Genomic DNA, 26,873 nt, shown 5'->3' on the forward strand with positions numbered 1-26,873 from the left:
CATTATCAAATTATATTTTTCTTTCCTGCTGCAACTGACTTGGAAAATTATTCTGGCTGGGAAACAGACAGAATTAGATTGAAATAAAAGGTTACTTTTTTGAAATGGATTATCTATATTGGCTGCAAATCATTAAAAAGTTTCCTTAGTGGAACTTCTGTGTTTGTCTATTTTCTTTCTAACTTTGAGCTTAAAAATATCTTGTGGTTTCTTGCCTCATAAGGTGCAGTGTTGCTAAGTCAAGTGTGTTGGGATTTTGAGTAGAACAAGGTAGTATGTGAGATTGTTCTGCTGATTTTTATGGTTATTATAAGCAGCCTGAGAATCACTCTTGGTTAATAGCTCTGAGGTCTTTAGTGGTGCTTCCAGGGTGTGTAATTGACTTCTTTTTCTCGCCTGCTGCATGTATTGCTAATGGCTCTTTGTCTGACAGAGAATAGACTTTCCTATATTTGTTGCTATCAGAGATCTTTGACTATCTCTGTTTGTGATCCTCAGGAATCCATGTTCACGTTGGTAGTGCTGTACGCTGTTTTGAAAAGCCTGTACAGTTAAAGGTGAAATTACAGTTCTTCATTGTTGTTCTGGTAATCAGATACTCATGTCTCACTCACATCTTCCAAAATTTCTTATCTCTGTGCTGAATCAGGATTTTTTTTTTTAACATTTGAAGGTCTTTCTTTTGCAGTAGTTTTTATGTATGTGCTGTAAAGTAAATCACATGGTACTGAATGAAATACCACACTAACAACTAAAGCTATGGCAAAATTTTGTATTTGCTCTGGCAAAACCTCCATAATTCTTGCATGAGAGTCTTCATAATTTGATAAGCAATACTTAATGCTACCTAATGTCTTTTTACAAAAAGTTTTGGTAAAAAGAAAAATGTGTCTGCCTTAATTCTGCTCCAAAATAAATTCTATTCCTTAACAATAAATCTTAAAAGTTACTACAGCAGCCTAAGCATATTTTACATGCACATATTAAATACAGCCTTTGTAATATTAATTGTAACTTAATACAATTTCAGCTTGGCAGGAAGAGTTTAATTTTGTAAATTAAATTTTACATTTTGGGAAATAATTGGTTGAGATTTTCTGCCTGCTAATAACCATCTGTAAAAACTGGAAATATTAAATCCCCATTTAGTATTTTAATAAGGAGTGGCTTTTAATTCAGTTGCCAGGGTAAAGGTGGTCATGGTACAATTTAAAAACACCTTGTGGAACATTCACAGTGCTGTGCTGCTAATGAGGCTTGCAGAGCTTGAAGTTGTTAATTATTTGCTTTGTCTCCCCATGGTAGTGTTGGGGAAGGGATCTGCCTTGATGCTTTTTTTTGTTTTTAATGGAAGTGCATTAGAAATACCCTGATTGGAGACATGGTTGTACATAGCTGTAGTTTTCATTGGTTCATTAGAAGTAAAATATTTTAATTGATTCAATGTTCAAACTGTTTTTTTATAATTTAGTGAATTTTAAACAAAATTAATGTAAATTGCAAAAAATAAAAAAAAAGAGCTTCCTTTGGGGTTCTCCTGATGGGAAGTAGTGAGGATATTAAGCTTGTTTTAAAGTTACCTTGTTTACTGTAAGGGTAAAGGAACTTAGATCAACACATCAGGCAGTTGGCTGGTGCTGTGTAATGATAATTTATACTACATGTACTTTCCTGCTCTTCTGATCTGCCTAATTCCCTATTGGCTGCTCTCTTCTCTCTATGCTTTTTCTTTCCCTTCCATCCAAGTCCTTCTTACAGTTAAGGCCCAATACCTACCATGTCCTGGCTCTGCAGGATTTGATTGAGTGTTAGAAGAGGAGCCACTCTGCTGCTGAGCATGTAGAAATTTGAAGGGATTGCATGATTTTGCCCCTTGCTAAGTGTTACAACAGCAAGGCTTTGCATCTTCAGAGTAGAGCTACCTCTTGTAACCAGCACTGTGCTTTGATGGCAGGGGCTGAGTTCAGACCTGGCAGAGCTATTTTAGTAGTTGTTCTGAAACAACTTAAGAACTGCTTTACTTTTTTTCTTTTTGTTAAGAATCCTTTTTCTCTTAGGTCCTAGACCAGTTGGTTTTTTTTTCAGAATCTGTTTGTCAAATGGAGCTTCTCTCTTTGTTAACTGGAAACAAAACCACATCTGTTCTGATTGGCTTGAGGGGAAAACACAGTTAGCTCTCCATGCAAAGGAGATCTGGGTGGCTCCTATAGTGGCTACTTGTCTAGGTCATATTTAATTTTTGTATGCACTGCCTTGGTTCTCTTTCTCTTCCTCCATTTGACCTTCCAAAATAATTTGGAACTGTAAGGCAGCAGTTGATAGAGGCTTTTTTTTTTGCTTTCAGTAATAATTGTAATTCTTGATGGTTAAAGAATGGACCCTAAAAATCAAATTAAGTTAGCTACTCTTGTTAACTTCTTGGATTTGCTGAAGTCACTGGGATACTGTTGAGCAGAGGTTGCACAGGAGTACCATGCTTGCAGCACTTGGAAAACAATATGTCACTAGGACATTTTCTGGTGCCCAAAATTAAAAGTGAATTTTCCCTCATCCCCAAAAAATCATACTTAATATATGTTGATACTTCTTACTTGTGTTAATAGAGAATGAAGTGTGTTGAATGTGTGGATTTTTCTGTATTTCTGCCTTGTACAGCACAGCCTTTCCAGTGGGATGAAATCCTTACAGCTCCACTAGACTTGACTGTTGCTAAGTTTGAAGGTCTTAGGATGTGCACAAGGTTTGCATGGTTGAAGCATGTGAGTTTAAGAACATTATCAGGCAGAATGAGGTGAGAGTGGTAGGTATAAAAGTCTTGAGAAAAGAATTCTCTCTAAAATGTTACTTTTTCATTATAAGTGAAACTTCAGTATGATAAATTAGCTGTCTCCATTAATCCTTTATCTTTACAAATAAAAATTTCTGAATTATTTTATTAGCCTAATTATTCCTCTGGATGTCTAAATGCCTCTGTTTGTAAGTTAAATATAGATGAAACTTGAGAATGCCCTATAGGCTGATGTAACATAATCATCACATAGCCTTTGAGCTATGCTTCTGCACTTAGAAAAATTAGAATTGGAAGCAGACTGAAAATTAGGAGTTTTTTTGTGTTCCTAATCATCCTTTCAGAAGAATTATCTACTTAAAGGTCTTGAAAGTCAAGACCCATACTGAATGTCCATGTGCCAAGGTTCAGGGTAGTGGTACAAAAATAGTTAATTTAACTGACCAGAAAAATACTGTGTGTTTGTTACTTGTGGTTTCTATCTTTTAGGAGTAATATGAACAAGAGCATAAACTTAAGCTATTGCTTTAGACTTCTGAGAAGTAACATATTTGTACTCAGAAGCATAGCCATTTAATTATAAAGTTGCTTTTTCCTTTTCACTTTCTTGCTTTGAAGATGTTTTATCACCAGGACTGAATTTAAGCTTATAATTTATTCCTCTTAGTGTCTTGTGCTTCCAGACTCCTAAACCACTTCAGACTAATAATAGGAACCTCATTAGAATTGGATTAGAATTGCCTAATGAAAATTTAATGATATGATAGTATTCATATTGCTCCAACTCTGCCATTGTTTCATGAGAAGCAATATATGAGAATTCGGTAAATTTTCTGCTTGTAATGTGTGGTCACAGTAGACTCAAATTCTAGGAGGCACATTTTGTTGGGGTGAACTAGCTGGAGATTTGTAGCTCAACACTGCTGGATTAATTAGAGATCTTTATGACACTACAGAAGCAATAATGCCTTTGTTTTGGTGGATTGCTGTTTTTCATTCTTGGAAGAGAATGATGCACTATGTGGTGACATCCGGAATACTTGGAAAATACTGCATTCATGGTATTAGAATTGTTCCAAGTGTTTACTTTCAAACCAAATGAGAAACAATAAAATATGCTGACTAAATCAACACCACAATTTGTTTATAGTGCTACTTCAGAAATGAGTAGTAGTTCTTTAACAGCTTCTTTCTAGGCAGGAGATCTGACTCAGCATAGCAAATCTTCAATTTGTTCTATTTTTATAAGGGGGTTCTGTGGACTTCTGATGGTACCCTGGTAAGGTAACTTTTGGTTCCACAGTGAATACCAGATACCAAGTTCTCCTGTAGTTATACAGAGACATTTTCAGCATGGGTTTTGCCTTCCAGATTTTTAGAGTTGTATGCATATTGAATAATGGTTTCTATATTGATGATGAAACAACAGGGAAAATGAAATTATCAGAATCCATGTTCTTTTCAAGTGAGAATGAATGGATAATAACATGGCAGATACAACTTGATTAAGAGTTTATGGATTTTATCCTCCACTCTTTTTTATGCTTTTGTTGGAAAAATAGAGAATGAATATGGATTTGTTGGATACATTAATGTGCAGTACTGTACATCCACATTTGTCCTTATCCCATGGCAGCCCCAGTATAGTATCATAGAATTTTTAATGCAACTTAGCTTACTGTTTCCAATGACTGGAACCCTCTGCAGATCAGGTCAAATCTGGACTGGAAGATGATATGGAAGATGCAAGTCAGTCCTCAGAGGTAGCAGATGATGATGGAAGCATCTCTGGCCACAAGCATCTCAGTGTCCACCAGCAGCTTGAGTCCAAGTTCCTTACTCAGGACTTGTAAGTGCTTGATGTTACAGGCAGTTGTAGTATTCCCTGTGCTGTTGTACTTCCCAGTGATGGGTTCATCACCAGCACTGGGATCTGGGATGTTCAGTGCTGTACAAGAGGGAGTGATCACTGTGATTCCCAGGAATCTTGAAGCTGGAGGGAGGGTGTAGCGGGACGAGACTGCAGGAGGGGAAGGAGAAATCTGTTTGGTTTGTCTACTTGGTTCACAGGACCTTCAGTGCCTGAGAATAAAGGGGAGAGGAATGAATACATCACCCATCCAGTCACAGGGAATTCCTGCTTGCCTGATAAAGTGGTGTTAGTTATGCCAGTTGCTTTACAAGGGGTCAGGAGCAGGGCCTGTGGGTCACACCAGTTTTATCCTGACATTTCCACAAGGCAAATTCCAGTTCTGAGAACTCTGACGTCTCAAACAGTGGTGATTTTGGATTTTTTTTATGGAGACATTTCTCACTTATAAATAAAATTTCTTAAGAAGATAATTGAGATGTAGAGCAGAGCAAAAGAAATTTAATCTTGAGTAATGTTTATAATAGGGGGTTTCCCTAGACAGTTCCCTTTCAACTTTATTTAGATGACTCACATATTTTAAAGGACAAGTCAGGGAGAAAATAACACCTACTGAAAGTGAACTGCTTTTGTTTAGGTTTTCCTTACCAGCTGTGATGCTGACATTTCCATGAAAGGTTTACTTGAATGCCCAAACATAGTTAATGGTCATCCTTGGACTTTTCAGTCTAATCTTAGTGTGTTGATGGCATTGTATCAAGCTGACAAGTGCTGAGCTCTGTATGGCTCTAGGCCGAAGTCTCCTTAACAAGAAAGTGTCTGAAAGCAAAAAGCTATCACTTAGGCTGATACTACATTTTAAAGCTGAACACAGTCACTATTAAAAAAACTTGTGTCAGATCTAAATATATCTGGTTTCACTTTCTAGCTACAGATTTCTTAAATACCTTTGTCAGTGACAGTGGAACACTTAAAATTCTTTTACCCATGGCTGGTGTTGATAGCTGATTATTCTTCAAATAAGAAAGATGTTTCAGAAGAAATCCTGCAATATAGTGTGTCTGAGCTCTCTGATGGAGGGAAGTAAGATTTGTATTTTCCAGATCATTGGTAGAGCTTCTCAACTTTCTTGTACAGTTCCAATTTGTCATATTTCCTGAATAATTAGTTTGTGATTGACACATATTTGCTATACTCTGATGCTAGTACCCTCTATGTTCAAGAAAATAGTTCTTTTTCATGTGCTTTTGCAGAAAATTTTATTCTGTTCTAAAGATTTGACATGGAGCTATATCACAGTAAACCTCAGAGTATTTCCTGTAATTTATCTAGGCAAAACATCTATTATAACCAGTTCTTTTACTATTTTAGTGAGATAATAAAGAGAATATCTCAGAAAGCTAGGTCATTTCCTCCTGTGGCTGTTTTTCATGCATGTGGGGGTTTATTGCTGTTTGTGAATCCCCCTGCCTTTTTCCTTCTGTATGGAGGCTATGATGCCTGGTTAATGCTGAAGCTTGCTTTATCTTTGCTTTATCACAGGTTGTCTTAACACTTGCATAGAACTTTCTATGATGCATAATCATTTTGACATCAACATTTAGGCTATTTATGACTTGTCTACAATCACTGAAATATCTGTATAGCATATTTGGAAAGGTTTTTCTGGATTGTTTATACAATGGGCTTTTAAAAAGTAGTATGGGATCTCAGCTAGATCTCAGATTTTGTGTAAGCTAATTTCTCACAAAAAGGTAAATACAACAATTGAGTAACCCCGTGGTTCTTTAGCCATAATAGCAAAGTTTTAAATGTCCAACTGCAAAACAAATTCATTGAGGAATTAAAGAGATCAATCTTTGAATGTCAAAAATGCAGAAGTAGCAGTTCTAGGTGTGGGCATTGATTTCATGTAGCACTTAGTGTATTTAACTGAATTATATTGTAACTGCTAGGATAAGCAAAGTAGTATCCAAGTGAGCTATCAGGAGAGAGATTTGATTCCAGCATGAATTCAGAACACAAAGTGGGTAGGAATTGTTAGGACAGGAATGATTATTGTGAGCTTCTTAAGAACTCAAGTATTTGTCATGTGAAGATGTAAAGGGAAATAATGGCTTATTTTCTGTGAAGAAGCTAAGTTTCCAGAAGATTCAGAGTTCAGTATGGAGGTGTAAATGAGCTTCACCTGGCTGATTTATAACTTATTTTAATCAGTGGAAGTAATATGAAAGAAAGTGAGTAATACTAAAAGTTGTCTAGAGTATTATGGGGTAAAATCTAGCAACCAAAAGAAGTTAAATATTCTTTGTTCTCTGTTTGTTAACCAAAAGTATTGCTTTGGCACCAACAGAATTAATTCTTTCGAAACTGAAGAGACCAGCCAGGCTCAGCCCAGTGCTGCTATGGAATATTTTGAAAGGCTGATTGGTTCATAACACATTTAGTAATGCTGGAAATATGCTGCACAGTATTGCGTGCAACACACATACAGCACATACAATATACCTCTCCAAACTTGCATGTAAGTACAGATGCTTTGTACATTCCATTAAAAACTCCACATGTATTCATGAGTAGAAACCTAATCTAGATTTGCGCACAAATGCATTCTGCTCCATGCAAAAGGAATCCTGCAGTTACACTGTATAGGAGCTACATTTAAGAATTACCTAGGGGGGTTCTTCTTCAAAACTAGGATGTCATGGGAGATTAAGTATTATTAGGAGGTTTCTGTAGGTTATATGCTCTCTGTGAAGTATGTGCAAAGTGCAATGCAGAAAACTGCTTTAAGGGTACATCCTTTCAGAAGAGGTGCAGTGTGGCCGTATGATGTAGCTCTTGTGAAGGTTTCTATTGTGTGAACCCAGATGGTTAAAAGCAATTCTAATGGCTCTGTTGCATTGGGGATGGGATTGGTAGGGAGTGCATGGTCTGTAGCATGAAGGGGCAGGTTGGCTGTGAGGGCATGCTCACACTAGAGAGAATGGCAGCAAAAACACCAGGGCAAGATGAAACTCTGACCTGTTGTCTGTTGTGAAATGGGAGTAGTAGGCATCTTGATGTGGTCTGAAATTGCATTGTTTCACTGTTAACTTTTGAAATTGGCAAAGAGAACTTGTCTGGAGCAGAATGACTTTTCCAGTAGTGGAAAAGCCCATTGTTCTTACAAAGCTGGGTTTTTTAGTATTACCATGGGTAATTGTTTTGTTCTGCAGGAGACAACTGGATGTAAAGGCTTCATGGTTTTATGCAACCTGAGCTTTTGTTATGCCTTATCAGTTTCCTGAACAGAGACTGGGTGTTAAACCAGTCTGTTTTGGTTATGTTGTAGTTGGTATTCTCTGAGGGTTTTGGAAGACTTGCAAGGCTCAATATCTGAAGAAGCCCTACCTTCTGACAAGGAATAGTTGAGTGTAATCTATTCTATGAAATCATTTTCTGTGATCCTAATTTGTTATGCTAAATGGTTGCTTGTGCCAATTTAGTTTCACTGTATGATGATAGGTTCATTAGTTCTGCATTCTCTTACCTTTCAACTGAAATGCTTATTTAGGTAGTCTCTAATAGCTGCTCCTATGGAACACTGCACACTTCTCCTTGTTTAGTAGGTCAGACAAAGGAGTCTTTTGACCAGATGTGAAAGCTGCAGGTTTTCCTTATCTCTATCCCTGGTTGTTCACTTTGTGAGCCAGAGAAAGAGAGAACATCTTTAGGAGGAAGGAGGCATACAGCTACTCAGTGTCTGGCTCCTGCTTCAGTGTGTGAAACTGCTTTTTCAAGCAGGTTTGATATGTACATAAGTCAAACTGAGAAGACTGCATACCTTGACTTTACTCTCAAACTAGTGTATTGGGTAGAGAATTAGAAAAGCTGGAGAAAGAAGAGACTTGGTATATTGGCTTTATTCTAAAGTGTTTTGCATTGTCAGCACATCTTAGTCATGTGGTGAAGAACATCCTGCTGTAAGTCACCTTTGTTTGAGAAGAAAACACAGAAAAGTATACTTTTTTTGGTAGTTTATTTTTCCAAAGTGTTTTGAAGTGTTTCCTGCTGACGTTTAACTTGAGGAAGTAGTCAAGATTTTACCATGGCATTGGGTGAATCAATTCTCTGTATGCTTATTCTGTTTGTCTTTTTAGAGGCTTTTGTATACAAATCTATGTTAAAAGCAAAGATCTTGGTTGTTTTCTACAAGTAGATAAAACTAAAGGCATAGATGAAAAGGATACATAAGGAAAATCTTGGTCTTTTTTCTGTATACTTAATAGCTGAAAATACTTTCTCCTGTTTCAATGTACGTTTGTGTAGTCAGAGTAATGAGAGGATTTGTGTCTTGATGTCTACTGAAAGACGAATTCATTAAAGTGATGTAGATGAGTCTTACCTTAGCTGAATTGTGCTGACTTGGTGGTTTCTTCCTTGGGATGTCTTATTTAATTTTTAAAATATCTTAATTCTTTTATTACCTACATTATTGGAATTTTTAAACGCTTTGTTCTGCAAGCAGACAGAGCAGGACATGTCAATATTTGTCTGTGACCACATCCTGCAGAAACATGACTAGTTAGTCCTGTTGAGAGGATTTTTTAAAGAGACTTTTTTTTAAAGATGAGCTCAGAATTTTGACACAAAAATCATATGCAGTTAAAAAGCTTTGTGATTTGAATGAAAACATCATGTGAGCCAACAATACATGAAAATAGCTAAGCAGATAGCAATTAAAACATATACAATAACTTTCAGTCATGAGGTATTGTTGGTGCTGTTTTCAGATGTGCAGAGGGAAAAGCTCTCAATTGTTCTTAAGTCGGCTGGTAACTGAATCCACGTTTGTAGAGCTTGACAACAAAAGGCTTTTTGTTCACAATTTGTATTCGTCTAGGACATGCCAAATAAATAGAACATAGTTTATAAGCAGGCCAATATAACGTTGCTCAAACGACTTACCAGAAATCCATAATTTATATTGAAATACTTAGAATTATGGTAGAAGCTTGTTGGGAGCTTTTAGATTTCTGCATGCATGAGCACAATGTAATTATTTGAGGAAGCACACATTGTTATATTTGATGAGGCAACAAGATGTGCAACTTGAGCAAAGCTCCTTCTGAATATTACTGGCAATAATTTCATTAATTTAGTGAGGCAATACTGACTGGGTCAATGCCAGTGGGTGCCTGATAAAAGAAGCAATAATGCCTTTTACTCCTGTGGTTCACAAATAAAGCATTCTAGAGAAAATTATTCTATTTCTTCCCCCCACATTTGTTCAATTCCCCTGGGCTTTGTTATCAGCATAGTTGTGTGACCATATGTGATTTGCATGCCAAGTAAACATGAGTGACTTTCTCTGCTGGGCCATTCAGTACTCTGCATCTTCTCACTGTTGGTGTGGTGCTTGTGCCTCCTGTGCTCCTCACAAGGATCAGCATGCTCCTTGTAGGGTGTTACTGCAGTCGTAATGAATGAGCATGAACACTGGTCAAACTGTAGAAGATTTGGCATGTACAGTTTACCGTTTTTTTTTTTTCTGTTCATTGGCTAGGGGAGCAAAAAACCTGGTTAAATAGGGACTGGCCTAAAAGTACAGGAAAAAAAAGAAAAATTGATAAAGCACAGTACCCACCCCTCCATGTATCAACTGTGCAGGTCATGTTCTTGATTAAAACGGTTGTATCCAAAGACAGAAGTGTAATGAACTATGAAATGCGTTGAGGTGGTGGTTATGTCTTGATAAATGAGTACATCATTTGAAATCATTGGCTCTGCATTTTTTTGTGCTATATGGAAAAGAAACTTTAAGGTTTTTCTTTTCCATCTGAGATGTGTGAAAGGTGTCTTGCTAGTGGTAAGGTATGCATGTGGAGAAAGCACTGAAAAAGCATAAACAGCAGCTTTGAAGTTCTTTGTCAGTATGGGCTTCTCATGCTGGTCACTGGTTTACCTCATCTGTGAATCTCTGCTGATCTCTGACTGTTCCTTTCCTGCCCTTTCAGGTAGCGGTGCTACAGCAGTTGTCCAGGCAGCACTCTGCAAACCCAGGCAAGAACGTGTAGCAATAAAGAGGATCAACTTAGAAAAATGCCAAACCAGTATGGATGAATTACTTGTAAGTAAATAAAGGGGCAGTATGTTACATGGAGACTTACCTTCTGTTTTGACTTGTTTTTTGCTTGGTCCAAGAGTGAGGTAGAATTTTATGGAGGATATGAGAGAAGGATTTGAAAATAATCTTAAAGACTTATACCATTCCCTAAAGATATGACTTTTTAATGCATATTTTTTCATGTCACAAAAACAAACATATGCAAACTTTAATCTTGGGATAATCAACTTGGGATAACTGTGGGAGGACCCTAAACTCTTGTTTTCTGGAAGCTCAGATTTTAAGTGATTACTGCCTGGATGTCTGTCTTTTTTAATACTGAGGAAAGATACATTTTCCTTTGGTTAAACAATGATTAACAATATGCAGAAAGAATTTTGTAAGTCTCCTTAAAATGTCTGAAGCACCAAAACATGTTGGATCATTTCATAGTGATAACTTTTAAGGAGAAAAGGAGGAATGGCTGCATAGCCATCTACACAAGGAAACTCTTGTTCAAGCTAGTAACACACATTTATCAGATAGGCGCAGCAAGAATGTTTGAAGAATTTTATTTGTTTGGGCCACTGGTCAGAGAAGAAAGGGACCTGTAAGAAGCCATCTGTAAAGGAACTGCAAGAGTTTTTCCTCTGCACTGGTTATGCCAATCCAGAAAATTCACAAAGAACTATTGAAACACAAAACCTATTGCTTTCTAATGCTCCTAGATAGGTGCTTGCAAGACTAATGTGTGTTTCTGTATAGGCAGAGTAATAAGGTTTGAAGGACACAAAACCATTCTAAAAGTGAGAACACTCTCTTCTGTTCCACAGGTTATACTACAGCCTAGAGACTGTGGGCTTTTTCTAATGCAGAAATTCCTGCCTCTGAAGGAAATGGTCTCCTCAGCAGGGAATTGCCAGTGCAAAAGATATCTTGAATTTGATACAGAGGGTATGGTCCGTCCAGTTTCTTCAGATAAAATGGCTTTTTTACAGTGGAGGACCCAAAATGCTCTTCCCCTGGTGATTGATGGCATTTGCCTTGAGTTTGTGACCGCTTGTATGCGACATTGTTGTGCTTTTTACGGGGATTGTGGTAGTGGAAGTTGCTTCTGAGGTAGTGAGAATTCTGTCAACTGAAAACTTAAAAGATAAATTCTGAACTGTCCTTAAGCCCAAGGTGAGATGCTGTGCATGATGTATTAACAGCTATAGTCCCCAAAGAACATTTCTATAAAAAGATAAATACTAATAACTGTAAGATAAATTGGTCAGAATTGGAAATTTTTGGTTAGAATTTGAACTAATACTGGGAATTAAGAATTAAAATTACAAGCAAACCCGGACAAAACTGCCAGAGAACTTCTTGTGGTCTGGAGAAATGATTGCAGTTAGTTACAAGCTTGTAAAAAGTTACATTGCCAAATGCTTGAGTGTCTTTACTGTTGACATGTCTCTGCTGTCTGTCAAATGAGGCAGTAGGTCTTGAATATTTGGTCCTATATTGCTTTCTTTTGGTACAAAGACAACTGTCCATACCATCTGTTTTATTTTATAACATGAGTCAATTTCTGCTTTCCTGTGCTCAGAATTTTTGTTTAATTTGTTGATCTGTTTTGATCTGAACATGAATTAAGATTTTCCTGGATTCTGGTTAGGAAGCTATAGAAGTGTGTACACATATGTGCATGCATACACGTACATAATTAACTTTTTTCTGTGAGGTTCAGTATACTTATGACTCAGTTCTATTAGAGAAACTTTAAAATTTGGTTTCAAAAATAGAGAATTTTTCTGGCAAAAGGCATAATTGACCTTCAAAACTCTTGTTACAACTGTACTAACATTTTCATTTCAGTTGATAGTACTTAAAATGTTCTTGTGTTTTTGGCGGAATTTGAGACTAAAAATTGAGCTTAATCAGTTTTTAATCACTTATTTTTCTGATGAAACAGTTTTTGTTGGCACAGGAATGTTCTAAAACTGTCTGTTCTCTGAACATGCTGTTTTTAAAAATGATGGTGCAGAGTGCTTATGAATGCTGTGCACAGGCACCCTTCGCAAGTTCTCAGCTGTGTGGCCTTCAGAGAAGTGTAAATGCATCAACCCATGCAAGCAGACAGTATTTGGGCCAGTGTCAATTAAAATAAAAAGGCAGCGTGGGAGTGAGTTTAAATATTACTGAGGTTACACAAACTGCCAAACTCCTGAAATTCGATACTCTGTTTCCTGCAATGTCCTGTGTTCTCACTATTGTAACCCAAGTGTAACTTTACCCCCTAAGCCAAGGGAGAAGTCCTGTCCTTAGTACTGTCCTGACTGGGTATCCTCCCTATTCTTTTACCTCCAGTTCTTTAGAACAATCCACCCCTCAAGCCCACAAACTCCAGAATGTTGTGTAGAATTGTTTGCTCGAAGGGATTTTCCAGGCTGTTGGCCTTTCTGCGGTGTTTGCCCCGGGGGAGGAGGCGTTCAGGAGCCCCGGCCGTGTGGGGAGGCCCCGGGAGCCGGGCGCGGCGGCACCGGCCTGCTCAGGGCCCGGCTGCTGCTGCAGCCCAGCACGGAGAGGAACTGTCTCGCAGTTGCTTATTAACTGTGTCACCCACCTGCCCTCAGGCTGAAAGACATTTTTATGCAGCTGCTCTGTGAAACTGGATCAGGAGTAACCTGGCTGAAAGAGGTTAGCTTTTAACCTGGGCATATTGCCTGGTGAAGCACACAAATGCCTGTGCTAGTGCAAGCAGGGGTAAGAGAGGGATGAGGGAGAGACTTAAATTGCTGTTGCCTCTTTGCTGCTGTTGAATGTCTGAGGTGACATAAATGTGAGGAGTGCTCCAGCGTTTTCTCCTGAGTGTTCTGCTGCAAGCTGTTTCCCTGGCAGTGTATTTTAAATGAATTCTTTTCTTTCTCACCTGTGCATATTGTGGGCCACAGCCAAATGGAATGAAGTCTGTGGAGGCTTACTATTCTGTTTGTGATAGGAGTTTTCTAGAACTGCAAGTCTGAAATTATTTAGTTCTTTCTTGACTAAAATTTCATCCCTTATCTCTCATGAGGTGCTTTCTGTTTGTTTATTTTTGTTTTGCAAAGACTCTTTGGAAAAAAAATGTCATGAAAGCTGAGACGCAAGGTGCCTTTGGCAGTGGTTACTGTGGTAGCTCAATTGTTGCCCATGAGTTGATGCTGGGAGGTAAAATATTCAAAACACTTTTCAGTTAAAGATAGTGAAGCTTATCTCAGTCAGTTAGTCACATTTCTGCATTATTAATGTCTGAGAAAATTAGATGAGATGCATTTTTGCCCAGTGGTGTCAGCTGGACTTTGAGTCACTGTTATATTACCAGCATAGGAAAACAATAAAACAGTGTAAGAAATGAAATAGTAACCAGGACTGGGGGAGTTACAGTTGAGGTTTAGAATGGGTAGCTGAATTAAGTACATGAGGCAGTAATTTGACTTGTGTTTAAGATGACATGTCTTCTAAGAGAGGGAAATGTACTCTACATGTCTGTCTTCTGTCTTTCACCTACTGTTTTCTGGGGGATGACAGGGAGCTGTCTTGCAAATTGCTTTTATTATTCAGGTTCATTGATTCATTATCCAGACGTTCTTCCTTCTGTGTTTCAGAAATTGTCTAAGGAGGAGGACTTGGGACAGCAGTACAAGCTGAAATGTGTGTCAAACTACAGCCTGACTTTAATAGTTTCCTACAAGCACCATGAGATTAAATCCCAGTCTTTAATACATATAATTAACTTTTTGTTAGAAACCAGCTGTGATTTTGAATACATTGCAAATAACAAAGAACCTCTTTCAAACAATTGCTAAAATGAAGCTTAAAGTTGAAAATGGCATTTGTGGCAGCTTTAATCAGCCTAAGTGGGACCTGCTTAGTGTGTAACTTGTACAAGTGCTGTTGAGTCAGAGAGAAACAGTTCACCTCAAGCAGTTGCTTTTCAGAGAGAGGAGGGGAGGAAGAGCTTTTTTAGCTGGATTGGCTTCCAGGCTGGCTCACCCTCCACAAGCATGTCCTCTAGCACCAGGGGTGGATCAGGGCTCTGTGGCTGGAAGTAGAGAGGGAGAAGTAGGGTTGGGACATCTTAAATTGGTGAGGACAAAGCCTGTGTTACAGAAGAGGCCTCATGCTCCTGTGTAAGGATTGGCAGAAGAATGAGAGCAGCCAGAAAGGTGTTACAGAGCAATTATGTGAAGGGGTGAATAGAAAAAGAACTCTGCTTGAATTAACAGATACAAGACAGTCATTCTTAATGTGTACAGCTGTGGCTTGTCATAGATGCTGTTACTTGGTAGTGCCACGTTGTGCATCTGTTAGTGCCTGTGTGTTCCTCTAGTCAATTGTTTCCTATGATTTTTGGCCTGTAATAGTGCTTTTTCTCAATTTCTGTTTACTTGTGTGGCTCTGGTGTCTACCTGTCTGTCCCACAGCAGCTGAGCCAGTGGTGCTGTGTCCTTTGTTCGATGGCTTCCTTCCTCTTTCCTACCTGTTCCCATTCTACTCTTCATATCCCTTTTAAACAGAAAATGCAGTAGATTTTGACCTTTCCTTGCATTTTGTTGTCCAGCCTCTATCCACACCTTCAGCTCTTGGAGACTACTCATTCTTCATTGCTTACTGTGGATTTGAGACTTTAACAGTGATTTCTTTGCTGTTCTCAGGAGAAAAGTGATGTAGCTATGCCTGTATCTCATGGCCAGACTTCCCTCGTGTTCTTAGCAATCATGTTTTTTCTTGCATGCAGATCTTTAGGTAAATTACTGTTTTAATGCCTTGATGCATACTCTGTACATACTTTAGCTCTGTTATAGTATTTCACTTTGGAAATTAAACTTTATACTAGCAAAACTCATAGCTGGCTCTGTTGTTTTGGACTTTGTATTTCTTACAGAAAGAAATTCAAGCCATGAGTCAGTGCAATCACCCTAATGTGGTGACCTATTACACATCTTTTGTGGTGAAGGATGAACTGTGGCTGGTTATGAAGCTATTAAGTGGGGGTAAGTTACTGGTTTTACTTGTTCAGCTGCAAGGCAATTTTAGGATTTTTTTTCCTAATGTACCACCTGCAAGTTCCTTGAGCTAAACTAATGAGAATGGGGTAGACACTACATGGAATGAACCTTGAGATGTTAAGGAGGAACGTGCAAGCTTACAAAGTTTGTATATCTATATTCATAGGAGAGGCTAAGAATTAATGAAATATGGTAGTTATATAAACAGAATTTAATTTGCATTCTGAAGCAATTTATTAAAGTTCTCTATTAAGGCTTGTGTAGAGAAAACTGATTAGAATGAATTCCATTCTGTCAGTGTGATGTTTTATGGAGTTTCTCTAGAATCCTCTGTATTTTTATAAAAATGCATATATATCTGATTTCATAATGAGTATTACTGATTCCTTATTCAAGCAAGATCCATTCAAGGCCAAGTGTTACACATATTGCATCCTTTTTATTGCTTAAGCTAACCACTCATCGCATTGTTTTATGATAATAGCTACTGGTATAAAATTCTTATTTAGTTCTGGAAGAGGAAAAAGGAGGCTGAACTTAATGTGCTTGATGTTCAGCAAAGAGAGGCCCCAGAAGAAAATGGTTGCTCTGGTTCTGTTGTTACATGATGTTGTTGAAGAAAAAGAACAAGATTAGTCTCGATGGCAGCAGGCTGCTTTACCACAATGCTGGAAAACAAGGAGGGGAAGTGCTCAAAGCACTTGTTGTGTCACATTTGGTTGAACTGGTCACTTCAAGCAAAAGCAAGCATAGACCATGAGAGAAACAAAGTGATTCATGACAGGAATTTACTGTGAGCTGTTGGATAGTGCTTGGATAAAACAAAATGTTTCCATTAAAAGCCTTGAAGTGTATAATAACTGAGGTTCTATGTCAAATTGTGTCACTGGGAATGTTATAATTTGTTTGCATTTGTCTCCTTCCAGTCTTGCAGCTGTGTGTTTACATTGTGAATACATGAAGTGTGATCTAAACTGGATAATAAACCAAGATCTTTGCAGTTACATGTCTGTTTAAATATGGGGTACTCCTGAATTTTTAATTAGTGGTTGCCTTGCAAGTGTTAGCAGATCTTTCTAATGGATCATTAAGTGTTATAGTATTTTTGACAAAAAGCAGTGCTCAATATCTTGTTTGAATGGGTTAGTGGTGTGCTTTATTCTAAGAGCTAGTTACATACATGCAAAGATTTAAATTGCAGTAGCATAGAAAGAATGAAAAAACACAGCTTTCTGAGGAATCTGGTATGATAATGCTTTGAATATGCTTTTTTTCTCTCCTGGATCTGTAATACAGGTTCAATGCTTGATATAATAAAATATATTGTCAACAGAGGAGAGCACAAAAATGGTGTGCTTGAAGAACCCATAATAGCAACAATTCTTAAAGAAGTTTTGGAGGGCTTAGACTATCTACACAGGAATGGACAAATTCACAGGTAGGAGCATTATACATAATGAAAAGCATTTTCAAAATTGACTGTAGCTTGTTGAAAGCTTTAGTTTGTGAGACTATATTTATAAATAAGATCGTAAGCCAGACTTTGAACCTAAATATCTCCCTTCTTAAAAATCTATTCCTGAATTTTGCTCCTTTATGCTTGATCTAAATTCTGGTCTTTTTATATGTGAAAATTTGTTAGAGTTGGAGTTCTGCACTCTGTTTTTATGTTATTCAGTTACGTTTTACACGTCAGCTTCCTTTCTCTGTTTTAAATTTGAAAATGCTATCTTGTGAAACTATTCAGTGTGCAATATTTATTTGTTTGCATAAAATGCACAGTATGTGCTTTCATGCTAACCTCTGTTTGTACATTCTAGAGATTTGAAGGCTGGCAACATTCTACTGGGTGAGGATGGCTCTGTACAAATAGCAGGTAATGGTGGTGGTAATGAATGAATAAAAGCAAAAGGTAACTGCAGCTGGATCAGGAGCAACTGATATCAAGGGGGAAAGTTTTTCTATTGGCTTTTAACTATTCCTTTTGGGGTTTTGTAGCCACAAGTTATCCAGTTTCAGATTTTGGGGTTCTTGATTAATGATACTTGACTCAGAAATTATTCAATATTTCTCTGTGTCACATCAAATATTTCAGGCAAATTTTCTAATGTCCTTTTAATGTTTCCATTTTATTCACCCATGCACCATAAACAGCTTACCAATGGTAGAAGCTGGTATTTCTGTTAGTTTCATTTTTTTTTCTGCAAGTAATTGTAATAGTTCTTGGGAATCCAACAATCTGTATGTACTGTCCATCATAAGGACTTGGACTATAAATTTACTAGTCACTGAGATGTAAGAGATATCTCACTGAGAATTATTTTTGGCATATCTGCCATTTATCTGGCAGTGGTATCTGTTGTATACAGTTTAGCATCTTAAATGTCCTCTGAGTGCATTGATGTGCTTCTTGATGTAATCTGTATGAATTGAATTATTTGGTCTTGTAAGAGCAAGGCTCATATGCTATCTCTCAGACTGGTATCTGGAATATTTCCAGATGATGTGGCAAACAATGGGAACAGGTGGTGATACCTGCCCCTTCCCCCAGCACACTGCCAGGCCTCCCACAGTCTGTAGTGGGTGACTGAGCACTGAGAGCCCTTGGTAATAAAAATGGCTATAGACAGAAGTTGTAATTTTTATATAAATGATGCTTTCTAAGTACCATGTAAGCATGTGTTTTAAGGGCTTTAATATGCCAGTGTCAAATAATGGTAAAACTACATTTTTCTGTGATTACTGGAGGTGTTTTCTTTTCAACCTTAAAATCAGGTAACAACAGGAAAGCATTAGGGAATAAATTGAAGTATATAGTGAAATACTCTATTTCAGTATAACTGGATTGTAATTAGTACAGTTGAAAATACTCTTCATATAGCTCTATTCAAAATTGACAGTATTTCTACATACATTGGGAACCTGCTCTTTCTTCCACTTACACGCCTACCTCTCCCTCTGTATGATGCTACTACATCATACAGCTGTCATTGATGTAGTAACAGATTAACAGAACACTGAGCCTTTTGGCTTTTTTTCGTCTATTTCAGAATTTGGAGAAAACTGTTCATGTCCTGGTCTACTATTCAGTACATATTAGTGATGGTTTTTCTGATTGCCTTTGGTTTGTCAAATTCCCATAAGAATTGAAGTTATGTATTCTGTCTTGTTCAAATCAGATTCATGTTTAGTTTCTATGCAGAAGAAGCTTCTTGTCTTTGAACAATAGCAGATGCAAACCTTGGCACAAAGTGAATATTTGAAAACCTGAGGTGACAGATGTATTGGAGTTCTTTGCAACTTCATCCAGGAAGACACATACTGTGAGGTTAAACCTGAGGATGTTTTAGTGTGGATTTCCCTGATAAAACTGTACCTTCTATTCCATAGCATTTCATGAACAGCGTGTTGTGGAGCAAAGGTCAGCTTTGCAATGGAGAGTTTCTATAAGCATTCCTTCAGGAACTGACTTTATTTCTAAATTGTACAACTTTTGCTTTGTTATTGGCAGTTTAACAGATTTCAGCTCTTCTCCTCTTTTGCAGATTTTGGTGTTAGTGCATTTTTAGCAACTGGAGGTGATGTTACTCGTAACAAAGTAAGGAAAACATTTGTTGGGACTCCCTGTTGGATGGCCCCTGAAGTAATGGAGCAGGTATTTCTAATGCTAATCAAAAATTTACAGCATTTTGTCTCTTAATTGTGGAACTGGAGACATTACCGCCTTGGTTTTCCATTCTGGTTCTGTTGCAGGTGCGAGGTTATGACTTCAAGGCCGATATGTGGAGTTTTGGGATAACAGCCATTGAGTTAGCAACAGGAGCAGCACCTTATCACAAATACCCTCCTATGAAAGTAACAATCACTTTGTAATTGTTAATGCTGTTAGCTGTATTATTAATGCTGTTAGATAATACTACTTCATTTTCAGTAGCAACTCAGGGTATCTAAATAGATGTATTTTGTGGAGTATTTTTTCTTTTAATTTCTACATTTCAAATTGGTTTTGCTTATGACACCTCATTTTTGGGTTTATTTTAGGTGTTAATGCTAACGCTTCAAAATGACCCCCCCACTTTAGAGACAGGTGTAGAGGACAAGGAGATGATGAAAAAGTATGGCAAATCCTTTAGAAAACTAATCTCATTATGCCTTCAAAAAGATCCTTCCAAAAGGTAGGTCACTATTGTCATGTAAAATAGAATTTTTTTTGAAAATATATAGACTACTTTAAGTTGCAGTGATCTTTAAGTGTATGGTTTGAGTTTTGTATATAGCAGCCTTCAGTCACCTCCATCTGGGAAGAAGAAATTGCCCTTTTACTGTTCCTTAAGTTTACTACCTCTGATTGTTAACCTAATGTATTTAAACTTAAACACAGTATTGAATTAAATGTGGATCAAATAAAAGTCCTTGTTCTACATCTTAATTTCTCATCTGAAGTAAGGTATAAATATTGATACTGTGCACAAGTCTAACAAGACCGTTCAGATTGAGCAGCAGAACTGTCGGTAACCAAATATATAATTCTCTTGGCCTTTAAAAGAAATTAAAAATGAATAATTGTATGTTGATTTCTCTTTTTGTGACATAAACTTAGTGTTATTTTTAACTGGGATATTTCCAGAGAAAATTACTTAGTAAGATGTATTTTTTTACTGTAAAGTTAGGGGCTCCAAGTTTTTTGAATTTTCTTCATGTTTATATAGGGAACTGCATGTCATGTTGTCTTTGCTGTTTGTTCTTTCTTGCTGTGTTTTTTAAATAGCCAAGGTGATGAAAGTATTAAACATTTATTTCAAAACCATTGAGATCCCAAGTTCCCTGAATGATTAGTTATCTATTCATTTTTATGCAGACTCATTTTTGCAGGCTTTTTTCTGCTGAAGAACTGTATGAAACACGTTCTAATTAACATTATTTCCTAAGGTGTTAAGTATATCACTGTTTTCTAGAGTTTGAGCTACTATTTTTTGGGGAAAGATTGTTTTGAGAGAGCAATCCTGATTGTATGTGTCATTTATGGTGTGTACTTCCTGATGTAATGTTAGCCCAAGTACAGGATATGGTTGTAGGGAGTCACATTGAGTAGGTGACAGCAGGAATACTAGAGAACAAGTACAATTAACAACAAAGATTATGGCCATGTCTTTATTCTTGAAATACTTGAATTTTTTTTCACAGTGATCACTTGTGTACTGCTTTCAGATTCTCAAACCCCTTACCCTTGTTGATCTTAGTAGCAAGTTCTGATGCTTTAAGCTTAGTGCTGCAGTTTGGCTGCTTACAGATAGGAATAATAGTAATAATGGATAATCAAGCTCTGGATAATTAAGCTTCCTGTTGTTTCCTGTATCTAGCAATTTTCAGGCAAGATTAAAGTGGTATTAACTAATGAGAAGTAAATAAAATGAGTTTTCCTTGTCTCCTTGAATACATAATGTGGAGTTACCTGGTGTGTAGTAAAGGCGTTGGTGTTTAAGGTACTTATTTAAATTTATACATCTTTTAAAACACATGCAACACCTTCATACTCAGGATTGCCTTGAATGGAACAATTAGACCAGCAAATAGATGTTCAGATAGAAACATACTGGTTTCATATTTCTTAGAATCCAGGATGTAATTTTGCATGGAGCTCCCTCCAGCAGCCATTATGTCAGTTGTGGGAGAAGCCCTTGCTGTTTGTGGCAAATTCTAGGACTGGCATTGCACTGCTGCTGTTTCAGACTATGATGTTTTTCTTTTGGGGATCTCTGTGGGTGTTTCTCTTTCCACAGTGCCAAGGATGCTGCTCATAGTCCACAGCTGCAATTCATTGCTGCAGCTTGTGTGTGAAAACAGGGCCAGGAAACATGTCCAAGCCAGTTCAGAAGCTTCTGGCATAATTAATGGTAGAGGAACGGAGAACACTAATTTGGATAAAACTTTACTAAAATGTAGCTTTTAAGTGTGCATAACCTTGTTGTAAGATGTGATAGCAGTGTACTTTGAGAACTCTAAAACTTTAGCACCGAAGCTATTTTTTCTTTTAAATAGTTTTCCCTTCCTTTTTGCTCATTCAAGGTACAGTTATGAATTATTACCAAGTCTGGTGGTCTCCACAGGACCACTGATTGAAACTCCTTTATTGTAGAACTTGGGCATTTTGGAGGTGAAGAAAACTATGTGCTCTATGGAACTTATTGTCGAAATTGAATTTTTTGTTAATGTCAAGTTGTTTCATTATTCCTTGCAAGTATGAACTGATATATACATACAGACTACTTACTACTACTCTTTTGCTCACTAACTTTACTGATCTGTCCTCAAAGAAATAAATTAGGTCAGATTTTTGGGGTATTTTTGAGATTGACATTTTCCAAATGGAAGCTTTCTCACTGTTTTACCTAGTTTGTTCAATATTCAATCTCTTGCTGGAATTTGAATGGAAAACTAGAGCAGATGTTTCTTCTGTTTATTTAGAAATTATGAGTCTTGAGGATTTTGACTTCCCTAAATTTAGCTGTGTCAAAATTAGTCCTGATGGTGGTATGGGCTCTTAATGGAAATGATTTTATCTCATCCCAAGAGATGCTTCACTTACTCTTCAGAGTCTGCTTCAGTACCAGAGTCTGGCTTTGGCTAGATAAGTGGCTTTTTAGATCCCTGAATCTAGGGAGACAAAACCTGCTGTAGGAATCACTTGGATAGCTGCAAGATTGATTGTGGTTATCTCTTGGAAATGCTGAAACAAACTTAAGCAGAACTGCAAGTAAAAATGAAGGGTGTCAGTTTTTACCTTGCAGCTGTTGTTTTGGTTTGTATTTGTCTGTTTGATTGGAAGATTAATTTTCCTGATGACTCTTTGGTTTATGCATCATGTAAATAGTGTCAGTATAGTTCTTGAGAATATCTGCTGACATCAATGAGGTAAAAGAATGCCAATAGGAGGTACTCATGCTGCTGTATGGAAAATGTAATTATGCTTTTATTGCTGTGGAGTAACGTTTTAGTTGTATTCATAGAATCATTTGGGGAAGAAAGCAATACCTCCCTTTTTTGTGGGTTTTTGGGGTCTTGTTTTTTTAAAAGGTTAAATGCATTTGTGTTGAACAAAGAAGAGGGAAAAATGGCAGCTTAAGAGACTGAATTTTTTTTTTCTGTTTTTTGGTGTTTTTGCCATAGAGAGTCTTAATTTTTTTCATGTGTGGTAAGTGAGTTTGTGTGAATTAATTCAGTAGCTATGTTCATTCATTCCCCATTCATACAGTACTAATTCAAAAGTGTTAGAGACGTACCATTTAACTAACGTCTGTGCTGTATTCACTGGGAGGGGTCTTTGTTTTCTGTTCTAATTTATTATTGATCTTTCAGGCCCACAGCATCAGAACTTTTAAAATGCAAATTTTTCCAGAAAGCCAAGGTAAAACGTTTAACCCTATGAGTAAATTTTGCTCTGCCTTAAAATATATGTGAAATGTCTTCTTTCCTTGTACTGATTTTTAACTTAACAAATGTTGGTTTTGCAGAATAGAGAATACCTGATTGAAAAGCTTCTCACTAGAACACCTAATATAGCACAAAGAGCAAAAAAGGTGAGTGCATTCACATATTTTTCCATCTAGTGTGGAAGATAAAGAGACTCCTCAGTTGCCTTACATTTTTAGTTGACTAACTGAGCCATACTTTTAATTTAGTCCATCAAAGATAGTGAGTGTTGAATGAATGTTTTCTGCAGCTTTGTTTTCTCTAGGAAGCCCTGAGGCATTTTTATTTCCTTTCTGACCTTGTCAAAACGATAGATGATATTTGTCATACTTGATAGGTTTTTTTTTTCCTCACTTCCTCTTGGAAAGCTACAGGTGAAGTAGTTGTGAGGAAAAAAGGTGACCTGCAAACATATAGGTTCATAAACTGCACAGTTCACATCTTCATTGATCACCTAAGGAAAGGGTGAAGATACTTTAAATGGTATTTATTGAAATCAGCCTGATTCTTTGGAGTATTTAAAATGTTATTCCTAAAATGTCAGGTCAAAACTCTGCAAGAGGGCTGCTGAGTTTTTCAGACCAGTGGAGCATTATTCCACAGGTGATAGAGTTAAACCCACAGCTATGCTTGTATTTCTGTGGTGCCTTTGGCACTTGTATAAATGAGCTTACCAAGTCATGTGCAGCAGAATAAAAAAAATTGTGATTCCTAACAGGTAAGTATTGTAAAATGTTTCAATATGAAGCAAACTGCTGTTCATAAGAGCTAAGAAACAGGAATGAATGTAGACTCCTGTTTGTTGTGTGTGAAAAATTATTGAACTTCCTTTTCCCTTTGTGTTGTGACTTAACTCACCATGTCTCTTCAGTCTGAGGTGCTTGCTCAGACTGCTGAGCCCCTGCAGGTGACAGACACAGCAGTGTGCTGAGTCCAGCCTTCTAAAAGCAGGCTTTGCTGGGGGGATATTTGGAGGAAGCTATTTTGGAAAAGGAGCTGTTTCAGCCTTTGTTGGCCTGTCAGTTGGGCTGCAGCTACCCTGAGCAGCACCTGCACGATTTCCTGTTGTCTTTGGGACTCCTGGTCTAGTGTAGTTGTACAACACTGACATGTTCTCACAGCTGGTGGCTCACATTTGAAAGAGACTGTCAGCAAGGTCTGAGTGCTTCAGGTTCCTTCGAATCTTCTTCATATGGAAGTAATTTTGGGAACTCGGTGGGCTCTGGGAGGCTTGAGTAGGAGAGGGTTTGTGGCAAGGGTGTTGTGCTGAGCAGGTTCGAGCCTGCATGGGGGGAGGAGGAGGAGTGTTCAGGGTTTGGCCGTGCGGTGGCAGCAATGCCCGCACAAACCAAGATCCAGCCGGAGAAAACCCGTCCTCCGCTTCTGGGTTTGCCCCCCGGGAGCGCAGGAGGGACCCGGACACGTTCTGGCTCCTGGCAGGGCTGTGCCTCCTCCCCGCTGGATGCCGGGCCAGCTCCAGAGACTGCCGCAGCGCATGCATGCACGCACGTAGTACTTTATGTTTCTTTGGATAACATAGCACTTGGAATTGCGAGGGGGAATGCAGGATAGCCTGCCCTACACCACCAGAAATAATTTTCTGATTTGCTGCTTTGACAATTATTTCTAATTTGAAAGAGGTGTGAATCTTATGAAATCAAAGCTATACAGTGGTGGATACATATTGATATGTCTTTAATTGCATCATAAATGGGGAAAATATTTGGGTTTTACCTACTGAAAATGCTGCATTGTTTATATTTTAAAAGTACAGAATATTAAAATTCATTGGGGATTTAAAGTTTAATTCACTTGTTAGAACTGTGCATGTAGCTGCTCTTTTAAGACACCATAAAATATAAATGTACTTTAATAATAAAACTCTGGGGTTTTGTTTAAAAAGCTTGTGTAAGTTGAGTTTGGTTGCTTAAACATTTACATGTAAAATGTCTAAGAGGTTTCTCTTGGAAGAAGTAACTCCTGTAATTGGAAAACTAATATTACTAGAGCAATGGATGGGATGGAGCTGGTGTCATCACTGCTTAAATTATCTTCTGTGGCACTTGCTGTGAAATGCCTATGACTAATGATCTGTAGCACCACTGCTAGTACAGATGTCAGATCTGCCCTGTGGTAATCTAATTTTTCTTCCATTTACCACATGTATAATTGCTTTGCCTTGATGCCCAGAACTCCAGTCTCAGTTTAGTTTTAATTTTAAATTCCTCTCTGTTGACATAGTGTTCCCACATTTTGCTTCTGCCTTTATAGCTTGTACTTGGCATCTGTTTTTTTCTAAATATGACTTTGGGTCTGTTTGTGAAATCCTGAAAGCAAATACACAGGTCTTTTATGTATGAGGAAAACATTTGGTGCTATAAAGATGTGTCCTGCTATAAACCCCAATTTAATAATTGAGCAACATCTTCACTGTGTTTAAAATACTGTGTAACATTAGAATTGTAAGCCATGTGTTTATGCACGTTTCTCCTGTTCCATTGTTTCATTTGCTTTTAATTCGGCTGAATTTTAAATTAGGTCCTTCTTCCTTGCCCTAGCCTAGTAATTAAGGATTAATGCTGAACCACTTACCCAGGAGGAGCATGTCCTGCCTCTTCCTGTGCAGGACCTGGTTAGATACATATTGGTGCTGATCCACAGCAATGAGTGTTACACCCTGCAACTTCTTACTGGCAGTTCTGGGTGTCACTAATGGGCCTGCTCACCTGTGCTGCTGTCAAGAAGGGCTGGAGAAAAGGCTGTGTGCAATGGTCAGAGCTCAGTATGCTAGGGTAAGCAGGGACATGCTCTGAAGCCACACTTCTGTCATTGATATAAATGTAGGAGCCCTGGCACCCCGTGCCTCTGCCTGCTTAGATGGTGTTATGGTAGAGCAGCCTGCCCTGTCCTGCCTGGATGAGGGCTGTGTGCACTGCTGCCATAAAACAGGCCACCATATAAGAGTTTGAATATACTATGTATTAGCATGTGCTGAACTAGTTTTAATTTTGAACTGAACACTAAGTTGTTTCATTTGTGATTAGGATTGCTGTATTGGAAGAGAGCAATTTGAAATTTGTAACAGCTTTTAGAGTTCCACAGCCAATTTTTAAATCTTGTTGCACTAAAAAATTAATTATAACTCTAAGTACTCTGTATGCCTAAAGGCCCTGGGTCAATTTTATGGTTTTATAATCCTATTTTTTTTATTTTTAAAATCTCCTGCATGACTGCCACTTCTCCTAAGTGAACAGGGAAAAGCATGTATCTACATTTCATTTTATTGCTGTCTGAAGTTATGCTAATAAAAAAAAATCTGAGCAATAATTGGGCTTGAATTCTATTTTTGGAATGGTGGTATTGCATTGTTCTTGTAATAGAAACTTGTAACAGAAAACTTGTAATAGTTGCTTGTAATAGAAAGTTTTTTTAGAGCTGAGAGTTTTGTGTTAGTGGGAAAAACCTGTGACAGCATGAAGAGATAATTAGTGTGAGTGATACCAGTTTTGATTATACTTCACTAGAAATGCTCTTGTGGATGGGTTGTAATTCTAGCTCCTCAGTATAGCTAATTTAAGATAATGGTCATATTTCATTACATAAGATATCATCAATTCCCTGAAT

At 37.6% G+C, this 26,873-nt stretch overlaps 1 protein-coding gene across 5 annotated transcripts in view; it reads left to right on the top strand.

Annotated features, from left to right (window-relative positions):
- The window catches only part of STK39 (serine/threonine kinase 39), a 75,990-nt gene that overhangs the window by 5,285 nt on the left and 43,832 nt on the right, over positions 1-26,873 (top strand). For 4 of the 5 annotated variants that reach the window (XM_058028279.1, XM_058028280.1, XM_058028282.1 and 1 more), the window contains exons 2-10: positions 10,658-10,770; positions 15,656-15,764; positions 17,076-17,217; positions 17,600-17,655; positions 19,325-19,434; positions 19,533-19,634; positions 19,821-19,954; positions 23,136-23,184; positions 23,291-23,356. In XM_058028279.1, the coding sequence (XP_057884262.1) occupies positions 10,756-10,770; positions 15,656-15,764; positions 17,076-17,217; positions 17,600-17,655; positions 19,325-19,434; positions 19,533-19,634; positions 19,821-19,954; positions 23,136-23,184; positions 23,291-23,356 (783 nt within the window). In that variant the 5' untranslated portion in view covers positions 10,658-10,755. Of the gene's footprint in view, positions 1-10,657; positions 10,771-11,579; positions 11,701-15,655; positions 15,765-17,075; positions 17,218-17,599; positions 17,656-19,324; positions 19,435-19,532; positions 19,635-19,820; positions 19,955-23,135; positions 23,185-23,290; positions 23,357-26,873 lie in introns of all 5 variants that reach the window. The other variant, XM_058028281.1, reaches the window with a different exon arrangement.

This window comes from Melospiza georgiana, chromosome 7 (assembly GCF_028018845.1).
Source record: "Melospiza georgiana isolate bMelGeo1 chromosome 7, bMelGeo1.pri, whole genome shotgun sequence".
Lineage (NCBI taxonomy): Eukaryota > Metazoa > Chordata > Aves > Passeriformes > Passerellidae > Melospiza > Melospiza georgiana.